General features: G+C 37.1%; 1 protein-coding gene across 2 annotated transcripts in view; it reads left to right on the forward strand.

Moving 5' to 3' along the window:
• The window catches only part of MUSK (muscle associated receptor tyrosine kinase), a 107,500-nt gene that overhangs the window by 13,527 nt on the left and 68,176 nt on the right, over positions 1-25,797 (forward strand). For both annotated transcript variants that reach the window (XM_049896881.1, XM_049896880.1), the window contains exons 4-5: positions 8,892-9,019; positions 10,349-10,490. In XM_049896881.1, the coding sequence (XP_049752838.1) occupies positions 8,892-9,019; positions 10,349-10,490 (270 nt within the window). The remainder of the gene's footprint in view (positions 1-8,891; positions 9,020-10,348; positions 10,491-25,797) is intronic.

Raw genomic sequence — 25,797 nt, forward strand, 5'->3', positions numbered from 1 at the left:
TCTTTTGATGAGATCTTTTGATCAGCATAAGTGTTTAATTTTTAGAAGATCCCAGTTATCTAGCATATCTTCTGGAGTTTGTATGTTGTTAATTATGGTTTTTATCCTGTTAATGCCATGTATTAGGGCCTCTAGCATTGATCTTATTTTTCTTCTATATTCTTTATAGTTTTTGGTTTTATATTTAGGTCTTTGATCCATTTTGAATTAGTTTTTGTGTATGGTGTGAGGTATGGGTTCTGTTTCATTTTTTGCAGGTGGACATCCAGTTTTGCCAGCACCATTTGTTAAAAGACTGTCTTTTCCCCATTTGATGGATTTTGGGTCCTTGTCAAAGATCAGGTGACTGTAGGTGGATGAATTTACATCTGGGTTCTCAATTCTGTTCCATCGGTCAATGTATCTGTCGTTGTACCAGTACCAGGCTGTTTTGACTACCATAGCTGCATAGTAGGCTCTGAGATCAGGTAGTGCAAGTCTTCCTACTTTGTTATTCTTCTTCAGTAGTGCTTTACTTACCCGGAGTCTCTTTTCTTTCCACATAAAGTTAATGATCAGTTTTTCCATATTTTTAAAGAATGCTGTTGGTATTTGGAGTGGGATTGCTTTGTATTTGTAGATTGTTTTGGGAACAATTGTCATTTTCGCAGTGCTGAATGTACCTATCCGTGAGCCTGGTATGTCTTCCCCTTTATGTAGTTCTCTTTTGGTTTCTTGCAATAGTGTTTTGTAATTTTCTTTGCATAGGTCTTTTACATCCCCAGTTAGATTTATTCCAAAGTACTTTATTTTTTTAGCGGCCATTATAAATGGTATTGTTTTCCTGATTTCCTTTTCATCATTCTCTTTCTTGCTGTATAGGGATCCAACGGATTTTTGTATGTTTATCTTATATCCTGTGACTCTGCTGAATCTTTCTATTAGTTCCAGTAGTTTTCTTGTGAAGTCTTTTGAGTTTTCTGTCTATAGTATCATATCATCCACAAATAGGGAAAGTTTTTCTTCTTCCTTACCAATCTGAATGCCCTTTATTTCTTTTTCTTGCCTTATTGCTCTAGCTAGGACTTCCAGCACAATGTTAAATAGGAGTGGTGATAAAGGGCATTCTTGTCTCTTCAAGTTCTCAGGGGAAGTGTTTTCAGCCTCTCTCCCTTAAGAATGACATTGGCCATTGGTTTTATATATATAAAAAAAATAGATACCCTTTATTATGTTGAGGAATTTCCCTTCTACACTTATTTTATTTGAAAGTTTTTTTTCCAGGAATTGGTGTTGGACTTTGTCGAATGCCTTTTCTGCATCAATTGAGATGATCATGTGATTCTTTTATTTATGCAGTAGATTATTTTGATTGATTTCCTAATGTTGAACCATTCTTGCATACCTCGTTTGAATCCCACTTGGTATATTATTTTATTTTTTTAATATGGTGCGGAATTCTATTTGCTAGAATTTTGTTGAGAATTTTTGCATCTATATTCATGAGAGATATTCATCTGCAAATTTTTTTTTTTTTTTTTCTGGTGTCTCTGCCTGGTTTTGGTATCAGGATTATGCTGGCTTCATAGAATGCATTTGGAAGTATTCTTTCCTTTTCTATGTTTTGAAATAGTCTGAGTAGTACTGGCGTAAGCTCTTCTTTGAATGTTTGGTAGAATTCTCCAATGAAGCAATCTGGGTAAGTGCTTTTTGTCTTTTGGGAGTTTTTTTTTTAACCTTTTTAATCTCTTCTGTTATTTGTCTGTTCTGATTTTTAACTTCAGTTTGTGTTAGTTTGGATAGGTACTGTGTTTCTAGAAATTTGTCCATTTCCTCTAGGTTTTCCAATTTGTTGGAGTATAGTTTTTCGTAATACCCTGTTATGATCCTTTTTATTTCAGTTGGGTCTGTTGTAATGCCCCCCATTTCATTTCTTATTTGAGTTATTTGCATCCTCTCCTGTTTTTCTTTTGTCAGTTTGGCCAATGGTTTTTTGATTTGTTTGATCCTTTCGAAGAGTCAACTTTTGGTTTTGTTGATTCTTTCTATTGTTTTTCTATTCTCTAATTCACTTATTTCTGCTCTAATCTTAATTATTTCCTTTCTTCTGCTTGCTGTGGGCTTCTCTGGTTGTTCTCTTTCTATTTGTTTGAGTTAGGTAGCTAATGTTTTGATTTTTTCCCTTTTTTCTTTTTTGATGTGTGCATCTATTACTGTAAATTGACCTCTGAGCACTACCTTGCTGTGACCCAAAGGTTTTGGCATGATGTGTTTTCATTCTCATTTGATTCTGGGAATTTTTTTTATTCCATCTCTGATTTCGTCTATTACCCACTGGTTTTTAAGCAGGGTGTTATTCAGTTTCCTTGTGATTGATTTTTTTTCCTTGCACTTCCTATTGTTAATTTCTACTTTGATGGTGTTGTGATCAGTGAAGATACTTTGTATTATCTCAAAGTTTTGGATTTCGTTGAGGGTTGCTTTGTGGCCTAAAATGTGGTCTATTCTCAAGAACGTTCCATGTGCATTGGAAAAGAATGTGTACTTTGCAGCTGTTGGGTATAGTGTTCCATATTTATCTATGAGGTCAAGTTCGCTGATTGTGGCCTCTAAATCTTCCGTATCTTTGTTGAATTTCTTTCTAGATGTTCTGTCCTTTACTGAGAGTGGTGTGTTGAAGTCTTCTACGATTATTGTGGAACTATCAATTTCTTTTTTCAGTGCTGTTAGAGTTTGTTTTATGTATTTTGGAACCTATCATTGGGTGTTTTTTTTTTTTTATATTTATTATGGTTATGTCTTCATGATGGATTTTCCCTTTAATCATTAGATAATGCTTTTCTTTGTCTTTTATGGTGGAATTTGCTTTAAAGTCTATTTTATCTGAGATTAGTATTGCTACTGTGGCTCTTTTTTGGTAGCTGTTTGCTTAATGCATTTTTTTTTTCCATCTTTGGTTTTTAATATATTTATGTCTTTGTTTCTAAGGTGTATCTCTTGTAGACAGCATATTGACGGGTCCTGGTTTTTTTGTTTGTTTGTTTATTTTATCCATTCTGTCACTCTCTGTCTCTTTATGGGTGCATTTAGGCCCTTTACGGTCAGTGTAATATTGATAGGTGTTGAGTTTACTACTGTCATTTTGAGTGCTTTTTTTTTTTTTTTGTGGTGCTGACATTGTCTTTGTTCCTCTTACTCTCCTGTGCTGAATTCCTTTTGTTTGTGGATTTTTTTTTCATTCCTTTCATTTTTGTGGGTTTTGTGTTTACTGAGATTTTATGTTTTTCTTCTTTATTTTGATGAGTATGTTTGTTAACTTTCTTTGTGGTTACATTGAAATGTACCATTATCTTCCTAAGTTTGAACCAGTCTTCTATTACTTAGCATCACCTTGACTTCCTCTCCATTTGAAAGCTCTATACCTACACCGTTTATTCCCTCTTTTATTGTTCTGATGTAGTTGTCGTTTACAGATTAACCTCTCTGATTCTGTGTTGTAAATCTTTTAGTTTTGTTTTATCCTTGAGAGTTCATTACCAAGGTTGATATCTGGCTGATGTGGTCTTGCTTCCTAGACTCAGGCTGTCATCTGATGTTGTTGGTTCTCTAACTGAAGGACTGCGTTTAATAATTCGTCAAAATTTGGTTTGATTTTTACTATTGCCTTAATTTCCATTTATCTGGAAATGCCCTGATTTCACCATCATATTTGAATGAGAGTTTTGCACAATACATTATTCTTGTTTGGTAGTTTTTTTCTTTCAAGGTTTAATACCTGTCATCCCATTGCCTTCTTGCCTGCACAGTTTCTGCTGCATAGTCAGAGTCTTGTTGTTTCCCCTCTGTGTGTGACTTTTTGTTTTTCTTGAGCTGCTCTCAGTATTCTTTCTTTGTCTTTGGTTTTAGCGTGTGTGATTATGATATGCCTTGGTGATTTTCTTTTGGGGTCTACTGTATACGGGGTTCTTTGAGATTCTTGGATGGTCAGCTTTTCATCTTTCATGACATTAAGGAAGTTTTCTGTCAACAGTTCTTCAATGATCATCTCCATGTTTTCCATTTTCTCCCCTTGTTCTGGAACTCTGGTCACTAGTAAATTTGTGCTTTTGATTGTATCCCACATTGTTCTCAGGGTTTCTTCATTTTTCTTTGTTCTTTTCTCTGATTTTTCCTCAAAGTGGTAGCATGTGTTTGTCTTCAATTTCACTGATCATGTCTTTCATTGTTCCAAACCTGCTCCTCAAATCTTCTATGACACTGTCCATTTCTGAAATCTTGTTTAAATTTTGGATTTCTAATTGCTGTTTTGGCATGATTTCTAGTTGTTTGTTTATTTTGACTTTTTGTTCCTGTATTATTTTCCTGAATTCTTTCATTTTTTCCCTGTCTTCCATGATTTTGCCTATTTTTTCCTAATTTTGTCTGCTTTTTCCTTCATCTCTTGAATAGCCCTGGGTAGTAGAGATTTGAATTCCTTATGAGGTAGTTCTAGTGCCTTTTCTACTACTGGAAAGTCTCCTGGTGTTTTATTTTGGATGCCTACTGGAACAATTCTGTCCTTTTTTTTTTATGTTTTGATATTGTCTGCTGTTTTTGGAACATTCAGTAATTATTTTTATCATTTATTAATTGCTTTTTGTTTTATTTGGTTATGTCTGAGCAGGTGGACTGGGCATTCTTTGTTTTTGCTCATCTGTGGACACAAATATTTCTTACAATCTTGACCAATAGGCAGGGCCAGTCACTCAGCTCTGGTGCAGCAGGACAGGTCCAGTGGAGGGAGAGAGGCTGGGATGGGTTATTTTCAGCACATACTGGGGCTGACAGGGTGGGGCCAGCTGTTAGTGCAAGCCAGGTTCCAGTAAACCGTGCCTGTGCCACTCTATGCTCAGTGCATGGTGCAGATAAGCAGGAGGGAGTGGGGAGGATGTGATGTGTGGACCTAAGTGGATGTGGGAAAGAAGAGAAACAGGAGAAAGAAACAGAAACAAACAAACAAAAAAAATAGTGCTGAGGGTGCCTACCATTGGAGTGGCACAGACCCAGAGAAGCTATGTGCTGGTGGCTTTCTAGCAAGTTGGTGTGGCACAGCTCATCAAGAAGTGACAGATACAAGACATATACCTACGTGGGTGGGAAAGAAAAGGAAGAAAGGGAGAGAGAGATAAGAAACTAGATTTTAAAAAAAGAGGGAGAGAAAGGCACATGCAGCCAGGTGGTCAGGAGAAAGGAAAGGAAGGAAGGTAGAAACAAGAAACTGAGGAAAAAAAAAAAAGAAGAAAAACAAAATGCCTCAAGGGAGGCCACTGGAAGTGAGTCCTCAGCTGAGTGTCTCTGTACAGCCAATTAAGAAGGAGCAGAGATGGCACATGGTGCTAGGTGTTCAGGAGAAGGGTAAAGAAGGAAGGTAGTGAGAGACAAGAAACTAAGAAAAGAGGAGAAAAAAATGCCCGAGGGAGCCCACTTGTGTGGTGGTGTGGGCTGGGGAAGGGGCTCCCTAGCCAAGCGGCACTACACAGCCCATCGAGAAGAAGCAAAGATGATACATGGCAACAGGTATCCAAGAAACCGAGAAAAGAAAAGAAGAGAAAAAATGCCCTCAGAGAGCCCTCTGCCGTGGCCAAGTGGACCAAGAAAGGGCCTCCCCAGCTGAGTGACACTGCACAGCCTGTCAAGAAGGAGCAGAGATGGCACACAGAGCCAGGTGTTTGAGAGAAAGGAAAGGAAGGAGATGAGAGAGAGAGATGAAACCAAAAGAAGCCAAAAAAAGCAACAACAGCAGCAAAGAAGTGGTACTAAAGGAGCTGGCTGGTGTGGATGGGGTGAATTCAAGAGGCAAGGAGCCAGTGTCTCCCTGGCCCACTGACCTCTGCCCACCAGAAGACAGTGGAGGCTGAGCAGCAGGAAAAAGGGTGGGGGGTGGGAAAGTGTGTATTGCTGGTTACCAGGTGTTCTGTCTCCTGCTGAGAGCTCTGAGAAACTGCCTTCCTGTATTCCCTTGGCTGAGGGTTCCAGGATGGCAACACTGTGCCTAGTTAGCTGGTAGGGGACCTCTATTCCAGAGCTCTCCTTGCTCTCTGTTCTCTTGTCAGTTTCTTATTCCATTTAGTGGTTGGCTGAATTCTTTATCCCTTTGTTTGGTGCTTCAGCTTCTAGGAAAGACATTTGTCTCTGTTTTACTTAGTTTTACTGGTCTTTACTGTGGAGGGACCGCATGGTGCTTCTGTCTATAGCACCATGTTGGCTCTGCGCCCCCCCCCCACAAGATAAATTTTTATTTTATTTTGGTTCTTTTTTATTTTCATGATTTTTCTCAAAAGCCTGTTGATCTTTTATCATTTGATCATATGCATAAATGAAGTCCTAGATTAATTAGAATAGATAGCTAGTGGGGCTTTAAAGAAAGGCTGATTTGGGGGCCCTGTCAGTAAGTAGGTGGAGATGTACCCACAAGCAGGCTTTTCTTTCAGCACGTGAAGTAGTGAGAAAATCAAGTGAAGAAATTGGAATGCTCTTATTTGTTAAATAATGAAGGCTTGATTCTGAGAACAGAATGCATTGAAGTATTTCACTGTTTTGTGGTACTACCTTTCCTTTGAATGTTTCTCGTATTCTCTCTGACACTAAATGGTCTTGATCTTGGTTCTCTCTTAAATTCTCTTCTCTTCTCTTCTCCACTCTTTTTAGGCGAGCTCACCCATTCAGGTGGATGTGATCATCTCAATTACTAAAATTTTGGAATGCTTCCATACCAGTTAGTAAAGAGCTGCTTCCAGGAGACCTTCAAGTTCTCCCTATTACTACTCCAACCTCTCTAACCCCTCCTCCAGTAGCTCCTTCCCCCAACTTCCTCATAATCTATCAACTGAGAGCTTAATGCTGGCACAGCAGGATAGTTCTAGCATCCTCCTTCAACAAGATAACCAGTATCCGTTCTGATTAGTCAGTGCTCATGGCTCCACCCAGAATCATGTTCCCCTAGAGTGGGGAATACATGACTTCTCATCAATACTCTACTCATTCCTATTTTGTTTATAATCAATTTCCCACAAATGATCTCTTCAGTCCTCTAACCCCACTCCACAGATGTCCAAGACACTTATTTCACTGAGAATATGGGAGATATTTGATTTAAACAAAGGTCTTCCACCTGAGACATTATCTGTGACTCAGACTTGACATACGGACTGAGTTCAGGAAACCCAAATGCAAGAAATGGGAAATACTTTCTTTGACTATGCCATAGGAATATCACCTCCTAACCTGAGCTTTTGCCAGTAGTCATATGACAAAACCATTTGCAATTGAGGCCAGCATGAAAGTGCATGTACTGTATTCATTGTTCATTGGAAAGAGAGCTGTGTGCTTTAGATAGCAGACAAGGTGACAAAGTTGATATTTTGCTATAATATGTTTTAAATCCTGTCTTGTATTTTTGCCATAATGTTGGGCCATACCAACGCTAAATGTTAATAAATGCTTGGATTGAAAACCAATAGGGCATGCAGTCTTTACAAATACCATTTACAACCATCAACCTCCCCTATCTCCCCTACACATATTACACAATTGAGGTGAAAGGAAAAAAATCCTTATTTCATGCTGTCCTCTACCAAAATAACAAGCTGACTATGGTATGTGACCTGAAAGAAATAAAATGCTTCCATTTCTCAGTCACCTCTCCTGAGAAGAAAGTCCTCTGTTTTGTTGCTGTAACATAAGATTGCTAAGGAAAGAAATGTAGTTTAATTAATTTCAGAATGTTTCAAGTACGAATATAACTGGCATCCTGAACTTGTCAATTGTTCCATGTATTCTAAAAACCAAACCTGCTGCCGTCGAGTCAATTCCAACTCACACCGATCCTACAGGAAAGAATAGAACTTCCCCATAGGGTTTCCGAGGCTGTAATCTTTACAGAGTAGGCTGCCACATCCTTCTCTCATGGGGCAGCTCATAGGTTGGAATCACTGACTTTTCGGTTAGCAACCAAGCACTTAACCATTGCACCACCAGGGCTCCTTCCATCTATATGTTAGATTTAGAAGATTTTTCCTCTGAAAGCTTCATATTGAAGAATAAAAATTAGGTAGCAAGAAAATAGTTAGCTGGCATAAAGCTGTATCTTCTGAAAATAATTAAGATTATTTCACAACAGTGAAATTACCCGGGTATGCTTGGCAGAGTAGAGTTCCCCCAAAACTGGTATGAGAGAATTTCTTCTGATTATTCCTATAATAACATTTAGTTTATTTTCTAAGCAATAAATGTATCTCATCTTTAGTAATCAAATTTTGTTAAGATGGAAACTAAAGGCAAAGTAAGTCATAACTCTGAGAATTATGTAAAAAATATATAAAAATTTTGTTTTAAAATGTTTTCGTGTTTGTCAGTATGAATTAAATAATGTCGAAATTGTTAAGGTGACAGTTTATATTAATCAACATTTTACTAATTATTTTATAAAGTGACAAATGCTATGGGTAACTTCAAACACCAAATAAAACCCAAACCCTATGCCATCGTTCTGACTCATAGCAACCCTATAGGACAGAGTAAAACTGCCCCATAGGATTTCCAAGGAGTGGATGGTGGATTCAAACTGCTGACCTTTTTGTTAGCAGTCGAGTTCTTAACCACTGCACTGCCAGGTCTCCCAAATTCCTAATATATATCATAAATTTGTGGTTTGCAAAATAAGATTTTATTGAAACATAGGTAACAAAAACTTAAAAATATATATTTCTATTTGATATCCGCTAAAATTTTGTCTTAGCATTTGGTGAATTTTATAATGTAATATTCCAAAGATTATTTTAAAATAGATATTTAGAATTAAATAGAAAATTAGAAACTCTAAGTTTGGTATGGTCACATTGCATTTTTAACTTTGAATTTTTATTTCCCTTTAGAACCAAAAATAACTCGCCCTCCCATAAATGTAAAAATAATAGAAGGATTAAAGGCAGTTCTGCCATGTACCACAATGGGCAATCCCAAACCATCAGTGTCATGGATCAAGGGAGATGCTGCTCTCAGGGTAAGTGATCATTATTATAAAAAATATACATAAAACATATTTTAAATATAAGTCCTTTCTAAACTCAGCTACACACTTACAAAATTGCAGTATAAATTTTTTTCATGGGCATTTTAACCATACTTAAGTGTTCCCATTCCCATATATGCAAATTGTAAGGCACCCCAGTTGGGAATGGATGGGGGAAAAAAAAGAGAGAGATGAGAACTAACGAAGTGTTAGGGATGGAAAAGGAGGCAAAGCAAAAGCATAGCTAGAGTCTCTTTTATTTGTTAGTTGGTTGATTTGGACTTAATGTTTTTGTTTTTAACATCGAATCTTTGAGGCTTGGGGAAAAAAGATAGAAATAAAATTCGGGTTTTAGAACTGGCAATTTCTGGGAGGATGGAGAGAAATGAGGTTTGGAAGAAAAGGTATGAGGGCGAACACTCTGGAGTAAAGCTAGAGCATGAAGACTCGGAACTGGTGAACAAACACCTTGGTATGTACCCTCCTCAGTTACTCAGAGTAGACACATTAAAAACTGATTTTCTCTGCTGATTTTATACTACCTTTGTATCTTATTCACAAATTTATTCATAAATTATTATACTGCATCATCATTGTCTCTTTCCATACTTATCACCTACTTACTGTGAACCCAATGAGGTCGCAGGCATTATGGTTTTCATCTTACTATGCCTAGCGTATTCCATGCAGAATACATAGGCCTGAATATATGTTAATTAATTGAAAAAAGTTCAAAATGGACTACCTTTGTTTTATTGAGAATAAAGCAAATAATGTTAAAATGTTCTATGATTATGTAACTCTCTGGCCTTTTGTTATAAATATTGGATATATTTCTACAATGAAAACAAGAGTGGCTCTACGTATGCTACTGAATCTAGAGTCCAGAAAGAAAAAACAAATGTAATATTTTAACTTCAAAGTGACATCTTTATTATTGGTAGAATTTTCCAATTTTTCAAGGGACATGTATTCCCTTAAAGATACTGTAGAAGGTGTATAGTATAATATAGTAGTTAAAGCAGTGCATTCAATCAGACAGATTGGGTGTAATTTTTAGCAAGTCAAATAACTCTTGCCGACCTTATGTGACGAAAGAAAAAAAAATAAATTACGTCTCATGGAGTCATTGTAAAGATTAATTTTGGTAATCTTGTACTATCTCATTTAACACTGTGTGTGATACATAATAAATAATCAATAAATGTTAAAATTATATCGATGATGATAACGATGATGATGATGACTTGCTAAATTATGGTAAAATGTGTCCTTGATTGAGCCACGATGTTTTAAAATTTATGTCCCTACTTCTGGCAGGAAAATTCCCGCATTGCAGTTCTTGAATCTGGGAGTTTGAGGATTCATAATGTGCAAAAGGAAGATGCAGGACATTATCGATGTTTGGCAAAAAACAGCCTTGGGACAGCATATTCCAAATTGGTGAAGCTGGAAGTTGAGGGTAAGTAACTATATTCCTCCCCATCACCATGTGAGAAAAGAGCCTCATATTTTTCCGTGAAGACTGTGTTTGAACTTTCAAACGCAGAGATGTGGGAAGTCCAGTTCCCTTAACTGTTCCAGCCATTGGGTCATGAGGTCAACACCGTGAGAATAGAAAAGAAATAATTAAGAGAGAGAGAAATTTTCGCTAATGTAATAAGTCACATAGAGTCCTGGTGGCACAGCAGTTAAGAGCTCAGGCTGCTCACCAAAAGGCCGGCAGTTCAAATCTACCAGCCGATCCTTGGAAACTCTGTGGGGTAGTTCTACTCTGTCCTATAAGGTTGCTATGAGTAGGACTCAACTTGGTGGCAAGGGTTTTTACAGGTGGTGCAATGGTTAAACACTTAATTGCTAAACAAAAGTTCGTAGTTCAGACCCACCAGTGGCTCCGTAGGAGAAAGACCTGGGGATCTGCTCCCATAAAGATTACAGCTTAGGAAACCCTATTGGGCAGTTCTACTCTGTCACAGGGTGATTGTGAGTCTGAACCTACTCGATGGCACACAACCACAGGAACAACAACTGTACAAGACTTCCAGTAGCTCAAAAGTCCCTTTGAAGTGATGATTTAAATTAAATTGGAATGTTAGAAATTGAAGGGAATTTAGAGATCCTCTAGGAGAGTACTGGAGCACTGGTGGTGCAGTGCTTGGGAGCTATAGCTGCTAACCAAAAGGCTGGCAGTTTGAATCCACCAGTAGCTCACTGAAAACTAGATGGGGCAGTTCTACTCTGTCCTGTAGGGTTGCTATGAGCCGGAATCAACTCGATGGCAACAGGTTTGGTTTGTTGTTTATTTAATAGGTCACATATCATCTATTGTCCACAATCGTTGGTAATTTGCACCAAAACAGACAAAATTTACTGTAACACTAAAGCAACAGGACACCATTTTAAAACTTCTTCCTTGGCTTGGACAATCCTCTCTTATTTATAAATTTGTAAACATTTTATTTTATTCAGCATATAGACTTTTTGACTTTTGCAAAGATAAAAAATTTTTTAAAAAGTTATTTTATGTTTTTCAGATTGTGTTCTGTCACAAGAAATTGAGAAAAATAAAACACTGACTAAAATATATAAGAAATAGTAGTTCTTTTCATTTTCTATACTGTTCTTTTAAAATAAAATAATTCAACTACTGGGAGTGAAAGACCTTCACTGAGAAATCAGAATCCAAGCAGGTGTAGGCATTCCATTCACTAGATGGTGGAATCCTTCTTGACCTAAAATTACACCTCATTTTGCTTAAAAATAGAAACTATTAGCACTCCTCTGCAAGTGGTAGAGTAAACTGAGTACAAAACTCTTCCCGGTCCTTCCTGTTACAAGCCTCAGAATTAACCTCTGTGTCTCTCAGTTTTCTCATCTGTAAAGTGGGATTTGTTGTGAGTACTTAATGAGGTAAGGTGTTGATAGTGTTTAGCAAAGTGTTGGCCCTTTGTAAACACCCAATAGATGTTGGCTATCAGATTTTTTTTTTTTTTATCACCAATTTTTCTGATTTTCTCTGATTGGTAAATAAGGTTGAACTATTAAAAAATATTGAAAATGTTAAAACATTAACAAGAAGCTTAGAGAGAAGAAAAAGGTGATTACGTAGGAGAGAGGGTAAATAGTCAAAGGAATGTGATGCTTCAGAATACAAAAGGGACGTATGCAAGGGACAAGTGGAATGATAAATCTTATTCAGAGGGTGACCACATGTTCCTATTTGCTCAGGACCGTTCTGGTTTACACCTGTTGCCCTGGAGTAATTATTAATAGAATCTCCCTTTTACTTTTAAAAGCATCCAGGCTTAGAAGATAAATTATATGGTCACCATACTTAGACAGGAAGAGGGAACTTCCTCTCCTAGGAAGAAAGGAAAAAAAAGGAATGTTTTCCAGTATAAATCCGTTCATAAGTTTGGTGGATGGCATTTGAGAAAGCTCTGCTCTGGAGGTCTCTATTCCCTCTAAGAAGTAGAAAGTAAGGCTATCTTCTGAAAGCACTTCTGTAATTGGAGGGGTAAGGTTTTAAAATAGCTGTGATGAATGAGAGAGATGACTCACAAGGGATACCAGGATTCCTGGGTAAGGTTAAGGTTTTCATAGACAATGGGACCATGAATATGTAGCGATATCAATCTGCATGGTTGTAAGGTTTCTCCCTGCCCTTCCCCTACATGGTTCAGCAGTAAAGATATAAATTCAGAAAATGGAGAAAGCAAAAATCAAAGGCAAGATATAACGGTTGAAGTTTTGCCAGGAAGGAAAATAAGGCAAAACAATACATATACATAAACTGATCAAACACACAAAAAGAGGGATTTAAAAAAGAAAAGTATATGAGGAAAATTATAGACAGACCTCATGAAGAACTGAATATGTTGTTGCTAAGTGTTGTGGAGTCAGTTCTGACTTAAAGCAACGCTACGTACAACAAAATGAAACATTGCCCAGTCCTGTACCACCCTCACAATCTTTCCTGTTTCAGCCAATTATTGCAGCCACTGTGTCAATCTATCTCACTGAGGGTCTTCCTCTCTTTCACTGACCGTCTACTTTACCAAGAATGATGTCCTTTTCCAGGGACTATTTCCTCCTGAGAACATATCCAAAGTACGTGAGATGAAGTCTTGCCATCCTCGCTTCCAAGGAGCGCTCTGTCTGTACTTCTTCCAAGACAGATTTGTTCATTCTTCTGGCAGCCCGTAGTATCTTCCACATTCTTTACTAACACCGTAATTCAAATACGTCAGTTTTTCTTCGGTCTCCCTTATTCATTGTGCAGCTTTCACATACACATGTGGTGATGAAAATACCATGGCTTGGGTCAAGTGCACCTTAGTCCTCAAAGTGACATCTTTGCTTTTTAACGCTTCAAAGAGATCTTTTGCTGCAGATTTGCCCAATACAATACGTCATTTTCTTTCTTGACCACTGCTTCCATGGGTGTTGATTGTGGATCCGAGTAAAATGAAATCCTTGACAACTTCAGTATTTTCTCAAATTATCATGATGTTGCTTTATTTGTCCAATTGTATATTTGTTTTCTTTATGTTGAGGTGTGTAATCCATACTGAAGGCTGTTGTCTTTGATCTTCGTCAGTAAATTCTTCAAGTCCTCTTCACTTTCAGCAAGCAAGGTTGTGTCATCCGCATATCACAGGTTGTTAAGGAATCTTCCTCCAATCCTGATGCTCTGTTCTTTTTCATATAGTACAGCTTCTCAGATTATTTGCTCAGCATACAGATTGAATAGGTATGGTGAAAGGATACAACCCTAATACACATCTTTTCTGATTTTAAACCATGCAGTATTCCCTTGTTCGGTATGAACGACTGCCTCTTGATCTATGTACAGGTTCCTTATGACCACAATTAAGTGTTCTGGAATTCCCATTCTTAACAATGTTACACCTAATTTAGTTATGATCCACACAGTCCAGTGTCTTTGCATGGTCAGTAGAACACAGGCAGACATCTTTCTAGTATTCTCTGCTTTCAGCCAAGATCCAACTGACATGAGCAATGTTCCATATCCTCTTCCGAATCCGGCTTGAATTTCTGGCAGTTCTCTGTCAATATACTGCTGCAACCATTTTTGAATTATCTTCAGCATAATTTTACTTGTGTGTAATACTGATTCTGTTCGATAATTTCCATAGTTTGTTGAATCGTCTTGCTTTGGAATGGGCATGAATATGGATCTCTTCCAGTCTGTTGGCCAGGTAGTTGTCTTCCAAATTTCTTAGCATAGACGAGTAAGCACTTACAGCATTGCATCTGTTTATTGAAACATCTCAGTTGGTATTCCAGCAGTTCCTGAAGCATTGTTTTTCGCCAGTGCCTCCGGTGCAGCTTGGACTTCTTCCTTCAATACCATCAGTTGTTATCATATGCTACCTTTCAAAATGGTTGTACATTGACCAGTTCTTTTGGTGCAGTGACTCTGTATATTCCTTTGATCGTCTTCTGATGCTTCCTGTGTCATTCAATATTTTGCCCATAGACTCCTCAATATCACAACTCAAGGCTTGCATTTTTTCTTCAGTTCTTTCAGCTTGAGAAATGCCAAGTATATTCTTCCCCTTTGGTTTTCTAACTCCAAGTCATTGCATATTTCATTCTAATACTTTACTTTGTCTTCTTGACCCACCCTTTGAAATCTTCTGTTCAGCTCTTTTACTTCATCATCTTCCAATTGCTTTATCTACTTTACGTTCAAGTGCAAGTTTCAGAGTCTCTTCTGACATCTAGTTGGTCTATTCTTTCTTTCTTGTCTTTTTAACGAGCTTTTGCTTCCTTCATGTACGATGTCCTTGGTGCCATCCCACAACTCATCTGGTCTTCAGTCATTAGTGTTCAGTGTGTCAAATCTATTCTTGAGATGGTCTCTGAATTCAAGTGGCACATACTCAAGGTTGTCCTTTGGCTCTCATGGGCTTGTTTTATTTTTCTTGAACTTGAACTTGCATATGAGAATTGTTGGTCTGTTCTGGAGTTGGCTCCTGGCCTTGTTCTGACTGATGATATTGAGCTTCTCCATCGCCTCTTTCCACAGATGTAGTCGGTTTGATTCCTGCATATACCGCCTGGCGAGGTTCATGTGTATAGTCACTGTTTATGTTGTACAAAAAAGGCATTTCCAATGACTAAGTCATTGGCCCTGTAAAATTCTATCATGCAATCTCTGGCGTTGTTTCTATCACCAAGGCCGTGTTTTCCAATGACTATTCCTTCTTCTTTGTTTCCAACTTTCACATTCCAATCACCAGTAATTATCAAGGCATGTTTGATCAAGTTCAGATTGCAGAAGTTGGTTAAAAAAAAAAAAAAACTCAGTATCTTCATCTTTGGCATTAGTCGTTGATGTGTAAATTTGAGTAATAGTCGTATTAACTGGCCATCCTTCTACGCATATGGATATTATCCTATCACTGACAGCTTTATACTTCAGGATAGATGTTGAAATGTTCTTTTTGACAATGAATGTGATATCATTCCTCTTCAATTTGTCATTCCCAGCATAGTAGACTAAGATTGTATGATTCAAAATGGCCATTGCCAGTTCATTTCAGCTCACAAAGGCTATCTCTCTTCGAGTGTTCCTTTTTATTTTTGAAGGCTTCCAATTTTCTAATATTCATACTTTGTACATTCCACGTTCTGCTTATTAATGGGTGTTTGCTGCCGTTTCTTCTCATTTTGAGTCATGCCACATCAGTAAATGAAGGTCCAAAAAGCTTTACTCCGTCCACATCATTAAGAGTGACTCTACTTTGAGGATACAGCTCTTCCCCAGTCGTATTTTGAGTGCCTTCCCAACTGAAGGGCTCACCTTCTGACACTATATCAGACAATGATCAGCTGCTATTCATAAGTTTTTTACTGGTCAGTTTTTTCAGATGAAGACCGCTAGGCCCACCTGACTGCTAGTCTGTCTTAGTCTGGAAGCTCAGCTGAAACCTGTCCACCATGGATGACCCTGATGGTATTTGAAATACCAATGGCATAGCTTCCAGCATCACAGCAACCCACAAGCTACCAAAGCATGACAAGCTGATTGATGAGTTGCAGTCCTCACAAAGAACTGGATGTAATTTCACAATTGAAAAATATAATGATTGAAATTAAAATTCAATTAATGAGTAATGGTAGATTACACAGAGTTAAAGAGAGAATTAGTACATTGGAAGTTAGTTGTTTAGAATTTAGAACTCAGTGCAGAGAGAAGAGATAGAAAAGATGAAATTGAATTTAAGATTAATGAAGGGTTACAGAAAGAGAGAATCCAAAAAATATGCAAGAGGCAATAGTTGAAAACATCATCACCGAGAACTTTCCAAAACTGGTAAAAGACAAATCTTCAAGTATGAGAAGGACATCAAGTCCTAATCAGTGAAAATAAAAGAGTAAATAAATAAATAATTTCATACCCAGACACATCATAATGAAACAACAAGGCCAAAGAGATTATCTTAAAATATTGAAGAGAAGACAGATTATTTATAAGGGTCCATAGTTAAAATGCCAGCAATGGGGAGGAAATAGGGAAACCAACACTTTCACACATTCTTATAATTTGATATAGCCTAGTGAATCCCCTTTTTAAAAAATACAAATCAAACAAAAATATTTGTGTATTTGTCTCAATAATTTAACTTCTAATTGTTTATGTGAAGGAATTATTTACACAAGTATATGTTCAAGGTTATTTATCACAAAGTTGTTTAAAATATTAGAGAGTCTACAAGAAATTAAATTTGCATCAATAAGAGACTGAATAAATACGTGGTGAAATTCCATGCAGTTATCAAAAAGAATGAGATTGATCTATATATATTGACTTCTAAAAATATCCACCATATATATGACTTGGACATGTTACTTCCCATCTCTGATCCTCAGTTTCTTCATCTCTAAAATAGGGATAAAAACAGGACCTACCTCTAAGAGTTGTTATGGTGCTTAAATGAATTAATGTAGGCACAGCGTAAACCCTATACAATTGTTGGCTTTTTAAATTATTTCATTTATTAACAAGTACTTGTCTAGTGCCTACCATGTGCTAGGCACTGTTCTAAGTGCTTTAGAAATGTTAACTCATTACAAATATCAATGCTTTCATAAGTGAAAAAGAAGGTTAAAGAACAGTATATATTGTATGTTACATATTAGAACACATATACAAAACTGTTAACAGTCACTATCTCTGGTATTGAATTACATTGGGGTTAACGTCTATTAGATGCTTTAAACAGCTCTATACTTTATTTTTATACTTTTCCAATATTTATAAAGAAACCTTTAAATTAGGAAGAATGAATACATGTGTTTATGCTTCGGGAAAAAAATTTCTTCCAAATATTATACTATTTCAATAAAGTGACATGAATGTTTTTGTTCATTGCTTTGATGTGTTATTTTTGCAGTTCCGTCGCTTCATTCTTCTCTAGGACAAACTCAAGGGTAGGGAAAGTTTTACAGAGGCAATTTAATACTTTGCTATTAGGTTTTAACAATGTTTAGAGATTAGCTGAAGAATGGTGGAGGCATGGATCCTGATGAACAGAACCTGAAATATGCCATTTTCTTAGGGAAGGAAACAATCCATAGAGATAGTAAGCCTGGGGCATGCGAGAGAAAATAAATGGAGTCACCTAGGTGGAGTGGGAAGTGAAGGGGGTCAGAGAAAGGCAGCTGCTGGTGGTGCCTTTGACTCGTCTTTCACTCTTCAATCTTAAGTCTGAAATTTGATTCCTTAGTGACTTGGAGGATCCAATACTAAAATTGTTTCGATTCTGACTTCTTAAGGAGCATATTCCACCCTTGGCTGGGTATGATTGAGTTACAGGAGAAAGGGAAAAGCGTAATTAAGGTAAGATTTTTTTTTCTAGTAGAAAAGTGAAGGGACTACTAGGTAAGAACTGTGTAGACATACTGATTAGACATTGGCAGGGAAGTCTTAAATTCCATAGTCACCTGGAGTTGTCAATCCTTCAACTGTGGAGGCTATTCCTTTGGAAGAGTTAACCCCTGTCCCTGGTTCCTCTGTGACAATGGACTTTAAAATAGGTTTCATGGCAGGATGTGATCAGAGGACAGCCTTTTGTCGCTTCTCACCAGAGAAATCTACGTATCATATGTCATAGACTGGAAGATGCTCATTTTTTACCGCATCTCAAATTGGGATGCATCTCACTCTCAGCAGTTTCTTCCAATCGCCACTGGTTAATTTTTAGTTTGCTGTGTGTTTAACATTTTTGACATTGTATATATGTCTTATAGGTCTTAAAGGCAACCACATACGGTTTGTGGCTTTGCCCTCTAGTAAGATCATTTTTTAGTTGTCTCCAAAAGCTGAGAATTAATATAAAATGACAAAACCAAGAGAAATAAATCATATTGTCTCATAAAGCTTTCTATATATTTAACTAGAAATATTCCTACTATGAGAAATCCTTTCTTTTAGTTAGTCCCACACAGAGGTGACAATATTGTTTTCTATAGGATGATTCTACAAAGCCTCTTTTTTTTTTTTAATTATATTTGCTGCGTATTAGTTTCATTAGGTTGAAAACTGAGATTAAGTGGCTTTAATGCAAGATAGAAGGAATTATTTTCTAAGTCAAGAGGAAGTCTTATCTGTTTCTCCAATGCGTTTCATGTTCTACTTAGGTATAGCGTGTATGGGAAGAATGTTCCACACTGTTACCCTTATATACCTTGAAACAGACTTATCCTGAGTACCTTTAAAGTTCAGGAAGACAGACAGTGGTACAGCTATAAGACAATGGAATGGGCTGACGAGTGGTCAGCGCTAGAGTTTTCAAGGAGAGGTTGCTATCTGTCGTGGAGACTTTGGTTGGGACAATGTCTGAAGGACAAAAATCTGATTTTACTTTCCTGTTCTTGACCAGATGTATATGCCCCATAGCAAAAAGTGTGTTTAATGAACACTACGTCAGAAACATTAAACAATTTTAACATGATAAAGTAATTCCTTTAGTTTTTATAGCTAGTCAGTCATTTTAATTTTTTCTTAATCATTGGAAAAGATCCATTTAACAATTTAAAAATATCTAATTTTCTTCCTTCATATTCTTTGACTTAACTATAATAAGATGATTTAGTTATTTGAGACTGGATTTGGGTCTTATTACATGTTGTGAATATTACCTTCAGAACAGTCCTGCTTGGTATATAGAAACTGGTTGGGTATACAATAATTGAGACTCAAAGTAGATGGGAGTTGGAAAGTATCAGGTCCCCATTGATTGCATTTTCTAATATTATCTTGTTTACCATTGGGGCTGTAAGTGATTAAGGAAAAAGTTGGACAGAAGTGAAGCTGGAACCAAGGGAGGGCTATCAGTGAGCAATGTCCATTGGACAGTGGTGGCTTGGCATCAACACAAAGCTGCAAACGAGATCCAGGGAGGGTCAAGAAGCCGTGTCAAGAGAACAGAACCCTTCTAGATTGAGAGCTATCATAGGCTTCCGTAATGTTTAAACAACTCCTTGTTTCTACAGACCTTCAAAATGCAGTACTTTGTCTCAACGTGTGGGTGAGGCATTTTTGGGAGTTGAGAAGGAGGGTGAGCCATAAGGAAAATTCAGGTGGCCTCAGTGCACAAGCTCTCATCATGTGTGGGCTTCTCTGCAGCCTGAAAGGCTTCATCCCATAGTCGCAGGGCTAACAAGATCTGTCAAGCAACATTTTTTCTGAAGAGTTTGTGAAGACATATGCAGTATGGATGACAACTAATAGAATTCCAAAAGACCAGAACAAGTCATAATTGATGTCTGTAAATGGTACCCCAGAGGCAGGTGTCAATAGATCTAACTGTAAGAGATCCTCAATGTTTTCAAACTGTTAGATTTCTAGTTCTCTCAGATGCCACTGGGGCCTGCCTACTCTCCTAGAGATCAAAGGCCCTTATTGGATCTAGGAAAGTGGAAGCGATCATGTCATTCTTGTGCCATATTTGATTGACTTTTTCCTTTGTTTATGCTGCAGCTCTTAACATGACAAATGCCACAGAGAGAGGTATTTAAAACCCTAATGTGTGCTGTGCTCTCAGTGATTGCAGTTTTAATAAAATTTGCAGTGGTCCTGTTCCCGGCATCAATTCTACTTGTTTGATGCCACTAACAGGTTTGATTTGCTGTCATGAATAAATTGTGTAGTTAAAAACCAAACAACAAACAATCCTAAACCTGTGATAGCCCTGGTGGCTATCACTGGGCAAATTAAATCTGCATGATTTAATAGGGTGCATGCTCTAAAAGAAGAGTTTGACCCACTGATTTTGACTTCAGGGGATATTGTGTTGCATTTTCACTTAAAAATTTCTGTGGGACTTGCAAGGAAAAATGATAAAATGGACCTTTAGTTGAGTTTCCCTTTAAAGTTGTGTAAGGAAAAGAAAAATTACATGGCAATTATAGCACTGAAAGGGTAATGCTTCAAGTTAAGGAACAGATCTTGTCAATTATGCTTTCTTAAATTTCAGTGTTAAAAAAATGTGCTTCAAAGATTGGTCTTGAATGGTTTAATTTTTGAGTGAAATATTGAGATTCTATTATTTAAAATAAAAAACCTATTGTGATTTAAAAGATGTATACTGTAATTGGAGTAAACTTTGAATTGCATTTTGCAGGTATTAAAATGAGATGCACAAGTTCAAATGTACATACACAAAAGGAAAAGTTCTTCCTCTTTAATGCATTCGTTCTTCCTCTTTAATGCATTCGTTCTCCCAGCAAAGATTCAGTGAACGATGTTCCCTAGGCACTGTGCGAGGCAGAGAAGGCCTTGCCTTCACTGGGCTTAATTTCAAAATGTAATTTATTTCGATTCGTGCAAAGATGTCATGGGAAGCTATTCGAATTCTATGGCAATATGGAATTTAAATAATTTTACATCCAGTTATTTCCTTCAGAAATTGAATATATGCTATGACTTTCAAATTTTGGTTAATATATTCATTTTCATGAATAATAAACTATGCAATGCATGATTCGTGGAGGGAACTTAATGTGTTGGTTAGTAATGTGAGCTCTAGACTCTCGAGAAAACTGCATGGGCTCGAGTCTAGAGTAAACTGAGTTCAAATACTAGCTTCACCCTTACTGCCTCTGTGACCTATAGCAGGTTACTTAATCTTCTTGTGGCTCAGCTTCCCTACCTGTGAATGGTGTTAATCATACTACCTACCTCATAAATTGTTAGAAGGATAATGTTAAATAATACGTTTAAAGCTCTTACAGCAGCACGTGGAAATGAGTAAGCACTCAAATAGTAGTTATTAATATTACTTCTGGGATTATATAACTTCTGTGTAACAGAAACAATGATTTAAGGACTTCTGAAAATAATTACTACTCTTTATTCTTTGTATTATCTTTATCTTTGAGGTAGAAGCCATAAAGTTTAATGGCAAAAACTACATTTTTATTTAAAATTAAGTTTATTCTTATTAATTTTGGTTCTACCAGAAGAGTAATCATTGTAATCATGGTCTGGAATGGGCCCTAGAAATCAAATAGTTCAATCCCTTGTTTTTCAAGACAGGAAACTTGAAACCCAGAAAAATTGTTACTTTGCCCAAGTTAGCAGCAGAGCTTGATTCCTAGGCCAGGACTTCCTGCACTGTCCCATTTTTGATTCTCTTTCTTTTTCTGTATTTACTTTGGGTAGAGCAGTACTCTGGAGAGTTCTCATGCTTTAGAATCAGATAGACCCAGGTGTTAATCCTGACTCTGCCACTTACTAGTTATGTGAGGTTGGATTATTTCCTTAACCTTTGCAAACGTATTTCTTCATTTGCAAAATGGGGATGACATTACTTACAGCATGGAGTCCTTAAAATTGACCAAGATAGCATATAGACAACTCCCTAAATGATAGCTCTCTGATAAATATTGGTTGTTTGTGTGTTGTTTTTATTGTTGTAAAGCTGGGTGACTTCTATCTAGAGAATACTGCTGGTTAGGCTTCTCAAATTTCATAAATAGGATGGCGACACTACCAACTGCTCATCTGGTTTCCAAAGAGCATAAATCTATCCTCAATCAGCAATGCTTTGTACAGCATTCTTGGTACTTGTTAGAGATTATAAGTTTGATTTGGTGCCACTGTGACAAATGATGTAGCGAAGTTTATCTAAGGAGCTCTGTGAAGACGTGTCTTTACTGCTAAACCGGAGTGAGGCTGTTTGGAGTCAGCCTATCCAAAAAGAATAGCACAACGTAAAAGTGGAGGCACCTTCATGTGTATCTTGAGCAGACATCACACTTTAATTTACGACAGAAATAGCCGTTAGCCAAGTATTTGTTGAAAATATTGATCATTCCATCACTCACTGCACCCTAAGTAAATCCCGGGTGAAGGAGTTTACTTTAAATTGCTTCAAAAATTTAGTGCCTGGGGGAACAAAAAATCTCCCCTGAGGAATTGGCGTTCTGTCTTCCTCCCAGTGGTGAGAACTGTGTACTTTATTTTCTTTTACTTTATTCATTCAGAAAACCGTGTTGGCGTAGTGGTTAAGTGCTATGGCTGCTAACCAAAAGATTGGCAGTTCAAATTCACCAGGCACTCCATGGAAACTCTATGGGGCAGTTCTACTCTGTCCTATAGGGGCGCTGTGAGTCAGAATTGACTTGATGGCAATGGGTTTGGGTTTGAGTTTTATTCATTCATTCATTTGCCCTAACTAGCAGAATGCAATTTGAAGTTTAATTATAGTAATCATTTCAGTAAACCAGCCAGAAGTTTCTTCCTAATATTTATATGTTGTTATTTCACTTAATTTATGGTCATATCATTGATTGTACTCACCTCAAAACATCTATGGAAAGAGATGGAAATGACTAAGTTGATAGATTAGTGGAACTTTTTCTCCAAGGTAGTGGTTCTCGAACATCTCAGGGTGCACCAGAAGTATCTGCAGATCTTATTAAAAGGTGTTAACACCAGGATACATACTCCAGAGATTCAGATTCGATTCAATAGGTCTGTGCTAGGGGCTTTTAACAACACCCCAAATGATTCCTATATGGTCGGTCTATGGATCACACTTTGAGAAACATTGACTTAAAGATTTTTTACCTGAAATTTCTTGATTCCAGGTGAATCTTAAAAATTTAATAAGCAAGTTAGCTTACCCATGGGGAGTAGTAGCACATAAAAGTAGGGGTAGTTCCAAATTTATTTGTCGAATGCTTACTATTTTCCATGTAATGCGATAACTCCTAAAGATAAAGAGCAAAATAAGACGTTCATTTCTTGAAAAAGTTTTCCAGTTTAGTGAGAAAGATAGACATGCTAACAACTAATTAAAGTAAAGTATATTTGCAATGAGAGAAGTTGGAGCAAGGCACACACACAGCACAGAGCAGGTAGTGAGGGGTCAGGGAAAGCTTCAGGGAGGTGAGGTTCAACAGGGCTTTGATTAATGAATAGGAGTTCGTTGTACAGATTATGTCACAGTGAAGGAGGAAAAGAGAAAATGAAGAAAAAAATGCAGATTTGTCATGTAAGCATGCCTGACACTGACTCATAACCAGAGAGTAGAACATGCACTAAAGAATTGGGACAGCATCTATTAGTGGTGCTGTAAAAGCCAGAAGGCGCTGTGATTTGACTCAGAATGAGCTAACATGGAGATTATCTTCTCTTGTATCCTCTCCTGGACCTTACTCTTAAATGGGTAGATACCTTCCAATTCATCAGCTTGGGAACCTACAGTCTGGAAGTCTACGGCCCTGCTTGGGCATTTGGGTATCCCAGGGAGCTTAGACAACCCTGATACTCTGTTGTCACTTAAAATTATGGTTCTGGCTCCTGTTTCTTTTTCTAGCTAAAATTTCTGGTTAGCTAAAAAAAAAAATTCTCGTCTTTAACAAACTTTAGCTTATTTGAGTGCTGTCAGAGTTCAGGTATCTTTCTTTTTATGAGGTTAGGTTAAAAAAAAAGTTATTTAAAATAAACTAAGATTTTGGTTAATGTAACATGGTTATATTACATGTGAACATCAGCGGAAGTAGAATAAAGAGTATATGGAAACTATACTATTTTTGCAACTCTTCTACTAATCTTAAATCATTAAAAATAAAAAATTTAAAAGTTAACCAAGAAAGACTTTTCTCCTGGTAACTAACCAGTTTGGTGTTTCCTCCAATTAAAACCAGAAAATGATTAAAAAAAAGAATGAAAAAAGTAAATCAGAACTGAAGTCCAAAAGTGAATCAGAACTGATTCTATTGGCTTATGGATAAGCTCCTAATATATTTTCAGAAGTTGTTCTATTTACATGTAGGTCTGAAATTAAAAAAAAAAAAAATTAACCTTGCATGGTTCTTGTCTGATTTACTTGGTAAACACTTCTTGCTGGCAATCATTACTCACCATCCATATTTACAAGCTAGAAAAATGTTATTATTTCAGAGACCATTGAAATGTTCCCATCATAAGCCACTTTAGAGAATCATGATGTCACTCACAGAGGAGTGCAGGCCTTATTTTGAGAACTCACGTTTTTGAGGGTGATGTGTAGGTTTTCTACAGGAGCTTGCATTATGATTCGGAGATGGAGCCACAGTGGATAAACTATCTCACACATTGCTCAGCTTCAAAGCAGACAGAGATGTACACAGTGATAGCACACCAGGATTGGGTTTCTTTGCTTTAGCAAAAACCAAACCCGCTGCCATCAAGTCAATTCTGACTCATAGCGACCCTACCAAGAAGTCAGGAGAGATAAACCAGGTATACCTACTCCTCACATATCAACTGTCTCGTTATCCAATATTTTGCATTTACGACAATAGTGAAAAATCTACAATCCAACTATTTTGTGCATTAATGACATACATCTGGCAGTAACCCTTTCATGACCAGTGGAACATATAAGACCCACTTACATTTTCCTCCTCTTGTGTCCAAAAGGACATATGTGTCCCACATAATATTTTGTGATCTGATGTGGTCATCCTTCATTTTCATATAATGCTGATATTTGCATAACTACTTAGTCTTTGGAACCTAATCATGTTGATAAGTGAGGAGTGGGTGTATTTACATAGGTTTATCATTATTATTGCCAGGTTGTCTTTTAATGATTGGAAAATAAAAAAGAAGAATCTGTTCAGAAACAAAACACCACAGAACCTCAGTGTGATTATTTTCCAACCATCCCCTGGTCAATTTTGGTTGAGGGGAAATCCCGCAAAGCAACTGAAATGAGCTTTTTTGCTCTTTTGAGTTCCTGGGTGATAAGAACAGTTAATGCCCTCAGCTGCTAACCGAAAGGCTGGAGGTTCAAGTCCACCCAAAGGTTCCTCAAAAGAAGTGCCTGGTGGTATACTTCTGAAAAACCAGCCATTGAACACCCTTTGGAGCACAGTTCTACTCTGACACACTTGGGGTTGCCATGAGCCGGAATCAAAGGCTTTTTTTTTTTTCTTTGCAGCATTTGTCTTCTAACAGGCATCTCCAACTGAGTAATTCTTAAAATATGACACTAAATGAAACAAATGCAGTCTATTTAAGAAAGAATCCAAATAACCTAATATAGATTAGCATACATGTTTTAATAATGGGGCCTAAAGAATGAATTTTTCTTTATACCGATTCCCTCCTCAGAGAATTCAATTGAGAAATGGAATTAGGCACATGATTTTAACACCTAGAAAAAAGGTACTTAAGATGATCAATATCTGGCATGCAGTCAGCTAAGGCAGATTGGAATTAAAATATAAAATAATAATAA

The sequence above is a fragment of the Elephas maximus genome, chromosome 9 (genome assembly GCF_024166365.1).
Source record: "Elephas maximus indicus isolate mEleMax1 chromosome 9, mEleMax1 primary haplotype, whole genome shotgun sequence".
Classification (NCBI taxonomy): Eukaryota; Metazoa; Chordata; class Mammalia; order Proboscidea; family Elephantidae; genus Elephas; species Elephas maximus.